At 35.7% G+C, this 13580-nt stretch overlaps 1 protein-coding gene across 1 annotated transcript in view; it reads right to left on the bottom strand.

Annotated features, from left to right (window-relative positions):
* Positions 1–3063: 3063 nt before the first annotated feature.
* LOC136808490 (uncharacterized) overlaps positions 3064–13580 on the bottom strand; it is a 152246-nt gene continuing 141729 nt past the window's right edge. The window contains exons 2-3 of the mRNA XM_067065022.1: positions 5424–5651; positions 3064–3199 (exon numbers count right to left, since the gene is read on the bottom strand). Of these exons, the coding sequence (XP_066921123.1) occupies positions 3156–3199; positions 5424–5651 (272 nt within the window). The 3' untranslated portion in view covers positions 3064–3155. The remainder of the gene's footprint in view (positions 3200–5423; positions 5652–13580) is intronic.

Below are 13580 nucleotides of genomic sequence, written 5' to 3'. Positions count from 1 at the left end.
GAGGACATAACAATTTTTAGTGATTTACCCCCGAACAGGGTGACTTTTGGCCCCCCGGACAATAGGTTTTACCCCCCGGACAAGCATCTGCTGACCCCCCGGACACCCCAAATTACCCCCGGACAGAGGAAAATTACACCCCGGACGAGGCAAATTTTGATGATTTTTTGCTACCCCCGGACAAAATATCCTCCACCCCCCATGTGCAAGTTTTTTCTGGAAGAGTCCAATAATAACAAAAATACGAAAAATTTAAGAACAACAGACCTTATCGGAATTTTTGATTTTTCTATAACAGCGATGCATTGTTGGATTGTTTCGGGGGTATATTACAATAGAATTCCCACGAGGAATTCCTAAGAGATTTCTATTGTAATATATCCCCGAAACAATCCAACAATGCATCGCTGTTTTAGAAAAATCAAAAAGTCCGATAAGATCTACTCCGACAGGATGCTCAGCGTGGAAATGAGTCATGGCCTCACATAGTTTGAGTGTTAATTGGAGTAAACTGACATGGTCATGAGATCATGAATCTCATTTGATCGAAACAAGCTCCTGTTACCCGTTGGCTTTTACAATGAAATCTATTTCCTACTACACATTGTTCCTAGCGGGGGGAGGGACTATATTCTATGTTTAAGTAATGTTTTGTAATATATGTTCGTAGTGTACACGTGTCTTTGTTTCAATAAAGAAAAAAAAAAAAAAAAAAAAAAAAAAAAAAAAAAAAAAAAACACATTGCCTAAAGTCTGTCTCAATATCATCTGCAGTGCACCTAATTTGAACTAGATAACCACGGTTTTACGCTTGTTGAAAAGATATACAGAATTAGAATTTTATCAAATTTTTAAGACAAAAATTCAGCAAAGTTCAGAAAATGAAAAAGAGAAAAAAATCAACGTTATCAGATTTTTATAGAGACAGACTTTACTGACATAAAACAGGTATCTTTCACCCTCTTATAGTTGAGGGATTTCTAAGCATTTTGAAATTCCTTTTATCGAATTCGTAGTTGCATTTGTTCAATTGTTTTCTCCTCTATTCTCTATCTATCCTAGTCTAGGTAAAAGAGTTTTTTGAGCAATCTTAATTTTCTTCTCTATTTCCAGCAATGATAGTAATAATTTACTAACAAAAATATCAAAATGGATGAAATAACCAAACTGACGACCTATAACGCTTTTGGCAAGATTCGAGGTAAAACTTTTAATCCTGTGGATCAGCTTCATTTTCTTTAGAGATAACTAATCTCTAGGAGCAGTAAAATTTCTTGGAAGCTCTTTAGATTGGTGGGAAGAATAGTTTCTATGAGCAGTTTTTTTTCAATTGCTTATTACTATATTTTGACTGTTTTTATGTGTCAATAGGTGAAAGTTATGGACAAATAAGTTGCACGACCAGCACAGATACCTACAGACCGAGGTTTGTTAGTCTCGTTTTTTTAGAAATTATTTAAATACACCCCTTCTCACAAACCTAGTGTGACCCCCACTCACTGGAATTGGCCAAAATATCGTCCCCACTGGAAAATTGTACTCCAATTTTTTCCACGGTCAAAATTCTCAAATGAACAAATCGACAGTGCAAAATATTGTGCTATCTTTTCCATTCTCACTGAATATTCTGACTTCAAAATGATGGAATTCAAATCTCCGTGTCAAAAATTTAAGGCGTGTGGACGCATGCGCGTAAGGTGTTTAGGCGCGTGGGCGCGTAAGGCGTCAGGTGTGTCATTTAACAAACTCGAATCTAAGAATGTCTGTATGTGGTTACGAGTTTTTCGCCAAAACGAGGCTAAAGCTTTGGGACAGGCTAGGGAACTCAAAAATGGTCAGATTTGGCTGAAATTTTGCACACTCTTATGTTTATTTGGGTGTTCTTGTTCTAGGGATGTTTTTTTTATTTTTTAAAAATTTTGATTTTTGGGTCTACTTAGAGAAAAGTTATCTTGTGCTCAGTGCGATTAGCACGTTTGACAGTGAATCGTAACTACCTAATGGAATATATTTCAAACTAACACCATTTTTAGATAAGAATCTGAAGCTGTCAAAGCTTGCCTGATTTCCCAAAACAGCATGCTTTCTTTCTTTGAAGAATATTGCTTTTTGTTCTTCTTAATTTTTTCTTCTTAAAAAAAAGAAATATTATTTTACAGCATGGTATTAATGATAATTAAAAGTCTACCGTTAACAATGGGTATGACACTCACACTTTTTGTGCATTTGAAAAGGCACATTTGAATCGAGAAAGAGGCATAAATCATCAAAAACTAAATAGTAAATTATGAGGATTTTCATTATAAAGATTTTTATTTTCAAATCAGAAAATGCAATCTGCTTGCTTGCGCTGATTTCGCTAAAGCCGTAAGGCCTGATTAACATGAAACGGAGAAATTCTGTACAGCAATGGGTCAATTCTCCACTTGTTAGTGTAGATATGGCTTCCGCTTACGTGAAAACATGAAGAAGAAGAAACAAAGGCGAGTTCATTTTCTAAGAAAACAAGGTTGATCATGGTGATACATGCAATTTTATGTAATTTTGAATGTTTTAAATCAATTCTTTAATTAATTCTTTTCTTTAATTCCTGTTTGTCTGCCCTGGGTTAGCTAGGATTGGGAAGGTTTTGGAAACATGGGTTTGCACTTTCACTCTCTAGGAAGGCCACGCTGTAATTTCAAAACCTGGTATGTTGATGTGAAATTTTATTTTTCTAAAATATTAAGCTTGGATATCAAGGGTAAGCATATTCTTAATTTTTTGGCCAATTCGATCATGAATATTAGAATTGGAAGGATATATAGTACAGGTATAGTACACAAGGTCATAAATTTTAATCATTAATTTAAATTATTTAATCCAATTAGTTGTAATCTCTGAGCAGATTCTGATACTCTGCGCATGGCAAGTATTATCTCTAAAAGCCGTGGCTCCGTAATAGAATCTGCCTAGGTTAGCGCACCGCTTTTATCTTTTTCATCCAGATTGGGGATGAGTATTAAATTAATTTAGATTGGAACTTATTCAATGATCAAAATTTTCTCATATTTACAAAAAAAGTATTTGGTATAACATAACTCTTTACAAATCAAAATATAAAATCATAACATATAAACTTAGACCACACACTGCCCGGTCTTCTTTCGTTATCATCATTTTTGCTGTACAGCGAGTGAAACTGAAGCGAGGATCAAAGCTATAAATGAATCGGAGATGAAAAGTTATGAAAACAAAAAGTTGTTATGTCAGATGGAAAAGACAGCCTGCTCTTATAAGAATCAACTTACAGGAATCGAGCTTTCAAAACATTTAACGATAAAAAACTTTTGCGATCCGTCGAGGTATTTATTTTCATATTTACACTAATTTTTTAGGAAACCCACTTAGGCACAGATATTCCAATAATTCCCGCAGAACCCTGCGGACTGACTTAAAATATGCTATAGCAACTTTTCGAATATTTAGTTATCGGAACCTCGAATCCCGCCGCCGCCTGCGGGTTTCCAAATTTCACTGCGGGTTCCCTGCGGGTAATTTATAAATCTTTAGTTATCAGAACTTCGAATCCCGCCGCCGTCTGCGGGTTTCCAAATTTCACTGCGGGTTCCCTGTGGGTAATTTATAAATCTTTAGTTATCGAAACCTCGAATCCCACCGCCGCCTGCGGGTTTCCAAATTTCACTGCGGGTTTACTGCGGGTTCCCTGCGGGTAATTTATAAATCTTTAATTATCGAAATCTCGAATCCCGCCGCCGCCTGCGGGTTTCCAAATTTCACTGCAAATTTCACTGCGGGTTCCCTGCGAGTAATTTATAAATCTTTAGTTATCGAAACCTCGAATCCTGCCGCCGCCTGCGGGTTTCCAAATTTCACTGGGGTAATTTATAAATCTTTAGTTATCAAAACCTCGAATCCTGCCGCCGCCTGCGGGTTTCCAAATTTCACTGCGGGTAATTTATAAATCTTTAGTTATCAAAACCTTAGTCTAGCATGCTAGACGACTTAACTCAGTAAAAAATAGGAAGTAGAAAACTTGACAGGAGCATCAATATAGTTTATATTTATTTTAACCATATCCCGACATAAAAATTTCCCGCTTTCAACAAAAACGTTATAAACGACTGGATTCCGAGTCTATCAAAACCTCAGAAATTTATGAATCAGTAAACTAATTGGACACTCAAATCTTATTGCGTTTGTATTGTGACTAAGAGTCTATATTATTCAAAATCCGAAAATATAAATAGAATTAAAGTAACAGTCTTTTAATTTTTCATAAAATTCCTTAAAATGTAAATAAAATAACATTCCATGATTATATCTACAATCACGTATTAACAATAACCGGCTTTCAGTAAACTACCTTCATATTTATATAACTTCTATATATAATTATAATGAACTTTATAACCTGAAATACCTCTTTTTATTACAAAATTCATTATGATTAATGTTATTTATACTACCCGTCGAAATAACTATATTTAAATGGAAGCTCTTTGGTTATTACAGATATCATGCACTTTTTGTGTTAGCAAATAATTAAAGAAACTACCTATCTTCTTGAAATACACCGCTTATAATAGAATAAAGAAAAACAAGCTGTATCAACAGCGAAATTTTGCGACGATTTAAATAATCACCCTTGCATTTTACAAAATTTTCGTTTTTGAACGGGGCCAATAATTGCTTAATACAAAAATGTCCTCAAATACACAAGAATTATAATCAAATCAAATCAAAAAATAATTGATTTCTGCTTGGATTTTTCCAAACAAATTTTGTTATGAGTGTCATCAATAAATTTAAAAAATAACAACCTCTTGCAGTAGCTCATTTTTCATATACTTAAAACACATCAATTCGAGGGGAATCGAGGGAACCCGCAGGAAAACCTAATAAACCCGCAGGCGGCGGGAGATTTCTGACAAGAGAAACATAAATCCGAGATGAATCGAGGGAACCCGCAGGAAAACCTAATAAACCCGCAGGCGGCGGCGGGAGATCTCTGACAAGATAAACGTAAATCCAAGGGGAATCGAGGGAACCCGCAGGAAAACCTAATAAACCCGCAGGCGGCGGCGGGAGATCTCTGACAAGAGAAACGTAAATCCAAGGGAAATCGAGGAAACCCGCAGGAAATTTAATAAACCCGCAGGAAAACCTAATAAAGCCGCAGGCGGCGGGAGATCTCTGACAAGAGAAACATAAATCTAACTTCCTTAAAATAAATCTAACGGGAATCGAGGGAACCCGCAGAAAACTGCGGGAAATAAGCGAAAATCTGTGGTACAGTACACTCGGAAACCGAAGGCTAAAACCTGTTTTTTTTTCAATCAATTCACCTAAAAGGTAATAAAATTAGTATAATGAAATTTCATGCTTGTAATTTTTACTTTTGAAGCTTTATAGGTACTTACCGTCTCTGAGATATTTAACAGAGGTTTCTTTTATTGTTTGGATATCTTTCTCTTCTAGTGAAAGTCTCAATTTTCCTGACGGGTCGATATCATTTAAAAGTTGAATCACCCAGTCTTGACAGTTTCTGCCCAAAGCGTGGTATTCTTGGCCATTCAAACGATTTTCCCAGGCAGCTTTGTTGACGGCGAAAGGTGAGGTCTTGATGGTACCCAATAAATCTTCCGAATCTAAAGATGTTACGACGAAATGGGAAGATATGTACATTATATGGTCCCCAAAACGTAAGTCATTATTAAATGAGGATTTTTGATTATTCAGAATTAGACAATTTTTATTTATTTTGAAAGAATGATGGTTATACTAGCCTGGATATCCATGCTGTAAACTATTTCACAGTCTAGTTTTTGATATTTTACGTTCTGGTTTACATTCTCATATGCATAGTGTCCCCCCCCCTTTATAAAGGGGGGATGGGGGAAACCAATTTTCCAATTTTGGATGGGTGAGGGGGGGGGGAATGAAAATTTGAATAGTAAAGGGGGGGGGGGGAGGGGGAAAACATTGATAGTTGGTAAATTTGGTGGGGGGAAATGTGAAATCACTTCAACTTTATCTCAGCAACCAAGGTCAGTCCACATGATATCATGATATCATTTTAATTTTTCATTTCATTGTTGTTTTAAGTCTGCTTTTCTAAGCATGTTTGTTTACATAAACCCATTTTCGTTCATTTTGTCTAGTATTCCTTTTGCAGCAAAATTTTACGTTTGTGTCAGGTTGAAATTTGAGAAATTTATATGGGTATATGGGGGGGGGGAACTGATATTTTCAGAATTTTCTGGGGGGAAAGCAAAAAAGAGAGAGAGGGGAAACTAAAAAACTGAAAAGTCATAGGGGGAAAAAAAAGAGGGGGGAGATTTAAAAAAATCAAGAATTTGGTGGGGGGACAAACCCTGGAGGACACTATGATATGAGAATGCATTCCGCTTGCCTGCGCTTACTTCGCTAAAGCCGTAAAGACCGATCCACATGGCGCGGAGTAATTCTGAAACAAAAATAGAATAATCCTCTATTTGCTAGTGTGAAGCTATTAAACTAATCATCGATAAATAATGCAAACAGAGACTGGGACTGAGCCAACACGATATTAATGAACTGAAAGATGAATAGAAATCAATAGAGTGGGGCTCAGGCCCTCGAGCCCAGACCCCTGAATAAGGCGAGCAAATATGAGCGAGCAAAAGAAAAAGATCAAGGACTTGAAAGGAAGAGCTCGAAGGAAGAGGACTTAGAAGGAAGGGCTCGAAGGAAGAAGACTTGGAAAGCAGAGCTCGAAGGGACAGGACTTGGAAAGGAGAGTCGAAAGAACATGACTTGAAAAGGAGAACTTGAAGGAGAATGACTTGAATGAAGACTATCGTTAATTACATGCCAGAGCTACTAATTTATTTGATGTTATTTATGTTACGCTTATTTGATATTTATTGCTTAAATTGGAGAAACAGAATTGATATTGATTGAAATCTATTAGCGTACCTTTACTACGTGTCCATAGACTTATCCCTAATAAGGGATACCCTGATCGAAGGAACAGATAAGTGATCTGAGAGGTCCCCTCAATAGCAAAAGGGTGACCCCAATCGCCTAACTTCCCTTCGTCACACTAGTAAAGATACAGCTATCTGTAACATGAAAACATGAAAAAAAGAAAACAGAGGTAAGTTCATTTTCCAAGAAAACATGGTTGGTCATGATAATGCATGCAAACTTGTTTATGGACTCTGGTGTAATCTTTGGATGTTTTAAATGGTTTTAGATATTTTAAGGCTGCTTTTCATTAATTTCTGTTTTTCTGCCCTGGGTTGGCTAGGAAGGTTTTGGAAACATGGGTTTGCATTTTCATTCTCTAGGGAGACCAAGCTCTATAATTTTAAAACTTTGTATGTTTAGGTAAATTTAATTGTTTCTAAAATTTTGAGCTTGGATATCCAGGCTATGGTTATACTTAAAAATTAGTATGTTTTTGTTGGTTTAAGACAGATTCAAAATAATATATTGCCGTCTGAATAGAAGTGGGATATAAATGGGTGAATTTCACCACTTTTCTCGACTGGTCAAAGAAAAAATAAATGTCAAAGTAAATTTTTTTGGCTTCCTGAATACATATCTAGATAGGATCAAAAAGAATTTTTGTGATTTTGCTCGCATAAAAAGTGGGAGCCCCTTGTTCAGACCCTGGTGAAACAGAAATCTGCTTCGTCGTCGTAAAGGTCTTTAAATCGACTGTAGACACAACTACCATATATACAACCATATACAACAGAACGAACCATTGAAATTTGGTACACGCACTCATTGGGTGCATATTTTTTGGCAACCCCATGCCCTGAAATGGGCCTAAAAAACTATTGGCCCTAGAGCCTCTTACAAATATCAAATTGACCTGAAATTTTGTGTATCGATCGTGTATCGATATCGTGTATTTTGATAGATTCTTTCAATTTGTTATAAATAAATTCTTATTTCACAGTCACTATAAAAATTTATATTGTATCAAAATTAGCATCCTACCTGGGACTTGTCATGGTAATCAATTGTTTTGTTTCAAGCTAATTTTCCACAGCAAACTTAAGAACCTACTCTAATGGACAACTGTACAAAATTTCACCCAAATCCGAAGAATATTCACTGTTATAGACTTCCAATTATCTTTATTAAAACGATGAAAACAACTTGCCTTGGGCAAAGGTAGTCTAAATAGATTACGACGCCCCTCAAAACAACATCACAAATGACGATGAAAACAACTTGCCGTATGGATCTAAGGTGGGGTTTAAAAAAGAGTCTGCTAAATGACGCGCCTTACGCGCCCACGCGCCCTAAAATGTTACGCGCCCACGCGCCTACGCGCCCTGGTAATTTGACGCGCCTTAAAATATCGACGCGCCCTGGTAATTTGACGCGCCCTAAAATATCGACGCGCCCTGATAATTTGACGCGCCCTAAAAATTTGACGCGCCCAGATAATTTGACGTGCCCTAAAAATTTGACGCGCCCTAAAATATCGACGCGCCCTAAAAAATCGACGCGCCCTGATAATTTGACACTACCTAAGTAACTGACAGTAATGAGATTGATTTGAAGATCAGAGTTTTCTCCATGTCTCATAAAGAATGTTGTTCTTATCCCAGTGTTGTTCTATGAGCGATTGAGGATACAGCGTCAAATGTTCAAGGCGCGTCGAAATCATAGGGCGCGTCAAATTTTCAAGGTGCGTCAGGCGCGTTAGGCGCGTAGGCGCGTGGGCGCGTAAGGCGCGTTAGAAATATGAGGGCGCGTGGGCGCGTAAGGCGCGTCATTTAGCAGACTCTTTAAAAAAAGGCTTTCCACTTTTTTTGTTCAATAGATATACAAAGAATTCTTTCTTTACCAGTCTACGCTTACAATTTGGATCTCAAAAAAAATCTAGTTTGACATTATTTTGATAAAACACCCATTATAGTCCACTCCTAGTGTCTGAAGGAAATATTAAAGCACCAAAATAAGATAAAAATTGCATACAATTCATTCTAGCTCTTTGGGTATTGAAATAAGTTATGAAAATGGGTTAAAGGAAACTTTCTACACCTAATGCCTTTCAGAAAATGCCGATACATCTGTGACTTTAGAAGATGAGTAAAACATATAGCATCTTAAAGGTCAACCAGTGTTTTGGGGGCCCTAGAACCAGCATAGATAAAACCAAAATTTCTAAAAATGAGTACAGCAAAAAATCTTGGCGCAGTTAGATTTTCATTTAATAATGCTATATTATTGTACACACAAAAAATTCTAAATTAGCTAGATTGCAAAGAAGTTACCAATTAACTTTATTGCGTGCGAAGCGAACGAAAAAAATTGCAAGTAATTTAAAATCATCTCAGTAAAATTTGTCCTGGGGCGCCATTTAAGGCGCATAAAGTATGATTTTTAAGATTGGGGCGTTAAAAAAAATCTCTTTTGGCGCCCCTTGCTCTTCGGCACCCCTTCAAAAAAGCACTGCTGCACCCTGCCACAACTACCTGGATATCCTCTTATAAAGATGCTTACCCCTGGATATCGTATTTTTTACTTGAAAAGACACTTTACCCACTGAATATCCGCTCCCTTGTAGATATTTAACCCTGTGGATATCCACTTTTAAACAAAAGTCGTTATCCGATATCCTCAACAAGGGGGCATGGACTATTTCTGGAAAAGCCCATTGACTTTTAATATAATCTTATTAGCAGCATTTATACCAAATTTTACAAATCATACACCGACCAGATCAGGTTTAATGACTTTTTTTGTGCAAGGCATATCATAAAATCCAGCTAAAACCCTGTAAAATCAGAAAATCTTAAATTTAGCATAACTTTCCACTGAGTTCAAATTTTGACAGGTTTTAGGTTCCAATAATAAATTTTAAACAAGACGACTCAGAGTCGAAAATTTCGCATATTGTTCGATTATTCATAGATGAAATAATCATATTAAACGACCGGGAAGTACTGCAGTTGCAAAATGTCAGATCGGAAAAGTGATTCTTAGATTCCTTTAGAGATTTTTTTGACTTTTTCAGAGACTTGGGAACGTCAAAAACAGAACCTTAGGTTCAGCCCATACTTAACACATAGTTATGCCAGGTTACCACCCATCCTCGTTATAAATAGAGTGCAATAACTAGAACGGGGCTAGAAAAAAGCTTTATTGTCACCTAAAAATGAACGGTCCCAGTGTGGATTAGTTGCGTATTATCTTTGATTGTTTAAAAAAATATTAAGATGTTAGCACCTGGTAGATAAAGTAAAAAAAAACAACAATACAATATCCAAAATTAAACGAAATCAGATAAAAGAGCTCAAGGCATAGTGTCCTTCAGGGTCTCTTCCCCCCATGCCTAGAATGAAAATTTTCCATTCCCCCCCTCATTTTTCCCCACCCTGCCTCCAAAGATTTTTCTGTCCCCCCCCCCTCAAGCATAAAATTAAAAAGCTGTAATTTGATGAACTTAACGCTTATTGTTTTCCCTAAGGTAGTTCTAATTCAAGAATAAATGGAAAGGAGGGTTGTTTTTAAACCATAATATTAATAAAACTAAGCATTATGCTATATCATCTCATAAAACCAGATGTTTTTCAATTTTGAATTGATTTGGCGAGTTCCCCCCCCCCATGCCTAGAATGAGAATTTTCCATTCCCCCCCTCGTTTTCCCCCACCCTGGCTTCAAAAAAAATCCTTTCCCCCCTATACGTCCTTTTGACCTCAAAACCCATCCCCCCTGAATCCAGGGGGGAGGACACTATGTCAAGGTATATATGCTATTTTGATAAATTTGGCTGTAAATTCTGTGCCAGGTATATATATTATAGTAAGTGTCACGTCATATCAAGCAAAAAGTAAAATTCCTCAATATATCTCAAATTTCAAAAACCTTTAATCATTTAGATTGTTCATCTCTAATATATCTTTCCAATGGTGTTTAACTATCTACCATAGCATAATTTGGTGCTGAGAAATTGTTTGAAAAATAAAGTATCCACATACTTTTTTTGATGACAGACTTTAATGAAATTAGATACAATACTAACCCAATCAAGCAAAATCAAACACAATCAACTTTGACAGGCAATTAGTTTTGCTAAAGCCTTGGAAAATAAATATAACAAGAGTTCAGTTTTAGCCATTGTGGGGGTATTTTTGGCAAAATATTGATATATTAATAATATTATAATATTAGATAAGAAAAATACCTTAAAGGAAGAAATTTTGGCGGGAATTTAATTTGGCGGATGGCCGAAAAAGTTTTTTAGAGGGAATTTAATTTGGCGGATGGACGAAAAAACTAAATTTGGCGGGAACTTAATTTGGCGGATTCTGGCCAAATCCGCCAAATTTTCTTTCCGCCAAAATTTCTTCCTTTAAGGTAACTGTTTTTAAAGCTCGGTAGAGCACAAATTTGGAAAGTAATGAAATATTCTAAATTTGGTGGAAATTAAGTTTGGATTTCAAGTAAATTTTAAGGCCAACCTCAGTACTGCATAAATTTTTTTCCTTAAAACTAAAACTTTGTAATTGCTGTTGTTTGCCTCGGTTCCATATCATTGAGACATGGAATTATACTGACGTTATCATTTGAGCAGGTCGATCAACTTTGATTGACTTCCATTTCTCATAAAACAGAGACTCGCCCACTTGATACATTTTTTACTCAATGGCCAATCAATTGGTTTTAATGATTTATATATCTTAATGTTAATGTTAATGTATATATTCTTTTAAAGTCGAAAAATGTGTACAAATCTGTAAAAGCTTTAAAGCTAATATAGTTCAACTGCCTATTTTACAAGATGAATCATTCATCATCATCTGGTGATGCCCAATCTTAATTTCATTTGGCGTGTGAGAGGAAGTCCCAGAACAGATAACCTTCACTTGATAAAAACAAACAAAAACTTTGCCAACCAAAAGCTGTCAATATCTAGCCTCGGTAGCAGCGACGATGAGCTGCCAACAAAACATTAGTTTTTTTTAATTGTAAAGTAGCGTTGACTTTTATTAGCCTTTAGTTGCTACCTTTTCGTCAACATGAAATAAACTATTACTTACTTACTTACTTACTTAATTAAGGGAAGAAATTTGTGCGTGAAGAAATATTCCCATCAGACATCTACAAACTTCAGCATTAAAATAATGTCAAGAAAATATTATAAATACACACTTTTCCTAACTAAATATTCATCAGTAAAAATTAATCTTCAATTGAGCTTGAATCAATTTTGCTTTTTGTTTGGGTTAGATCATCTTGATTCAATGGACCTTTTGCTAGAGGCGCGATGTCATGTTGGATATATAATTAATACTCCAGCACAAATCAGAAAAACTTAACTCCACGTTTCAATGGTTGCGGCAAGGATAACTTTGGTTATTGTTATGTGAAACCGTAAATCGAAATCTCAGTCACCTGTGTAGCATTGTGAGTATTCGATTAAGTTCAACTAAAACATATCGTGTTCAACAAAGTTCGACTTAAGAAATGTTCGACAAATTTGAAAAAAGTTTGAAAACAAAAAAAGTTTGACAATTCAACAATAAATCTGTTCAACAAATTTGACGAAAATTCTGTTTGAAGAGTTTTTCTCAAATTACTGCTCGATTAAATTTAACAAATTTTGATTAAGTCTGTTTAATGTAATCAAAATAATCCAACTATTAAGGTCTTTTTTTAAAGTTCGATTAAGTTTGATTTCTTTAAATCAAATTTGATCGAATTTTTAAGTAGTCCGGTAAAGTTCAAGAACCCAATTTAGTTGAATACTAATCGGACAACTAAGTTTGACAAAGTTTGATTAAAGATAGGGTTCAATTATTTGTGTTGGATTAATTACATCTAGTATACCGTGAAGTCGGGTAACTTGCATCAGTAGAGGGAAACTTACATAGCCATCAAATGACTGACCAATCAACAAAACAAAGCGGCAAAATTTCAAAACCAATGAACTACGTAGCTCTGCTCGCAGATCTACTCTATCTTTTTGTTTTGATTTAACTTTGTATTTTAATGACCAGACAGGTCATTCATTTGAGGGCTATTCATGTTTGCCTCCACTGACTGATGCAAGTTTATACCCAATATCTCGCTCACACGGTAGGACAGCTACAGTATATAACTTTTGTCACTTAGATTGACACACTGCCATAAATCCCTCTGTAAAATTCACTAAAATACTTAGTAACCGATAATCTGTCTTACAATTACAACTATCAACACCTATTTCTACCTGTAAAAAAGAAGATCATACCGTACCTTGTCATGTCTGTGTGGTTGTAGTTGGTGTTGATGTTGAAGGGCAACTCTTTAATTGTAATTCCCATTACTATATTGGTGCATTTACTAACTACACAAACATAAAACACTATGCTAAAAGAAATATTAATATCTTTAAATACTCAAAAAAAAAGCAAAAACATGATAAAATTACAAACAACCAAATGCAGTTCTTACAGCATCCTGCAAGCCGCCATTTCTAAAATCGAGTAATGTTTACAAATCCTTGGTTACACCTACCTAATACTTGCGGAGTGAAAAACGTTAGATTTAATTTTAGCGAGTGAGTCCATGCTTAGATTATAT

Source organism: Clytia hemisphaerica, unplaced genomic scaffold (genome assembly GCF_902728285.1).
Source record: "Clytia hemisphaerica strain Z4C2 unplaced genomic scaffold, Clytia hemisphaerica genome assembly, whole genome shotgun sequence".
Classification (NCBI taxonomy): domain Eukaryota; kingdom Metazoa; phylum Cnidaria; class Hydrozoa; order Leptothecata; family Clytiidae; genus Clytia; species Clytia hemisphaerica.
Note: the sequence above shows the minus strand (reverse complement) of the source record. Positions and strands in the feature narration are given on the sequence as shown.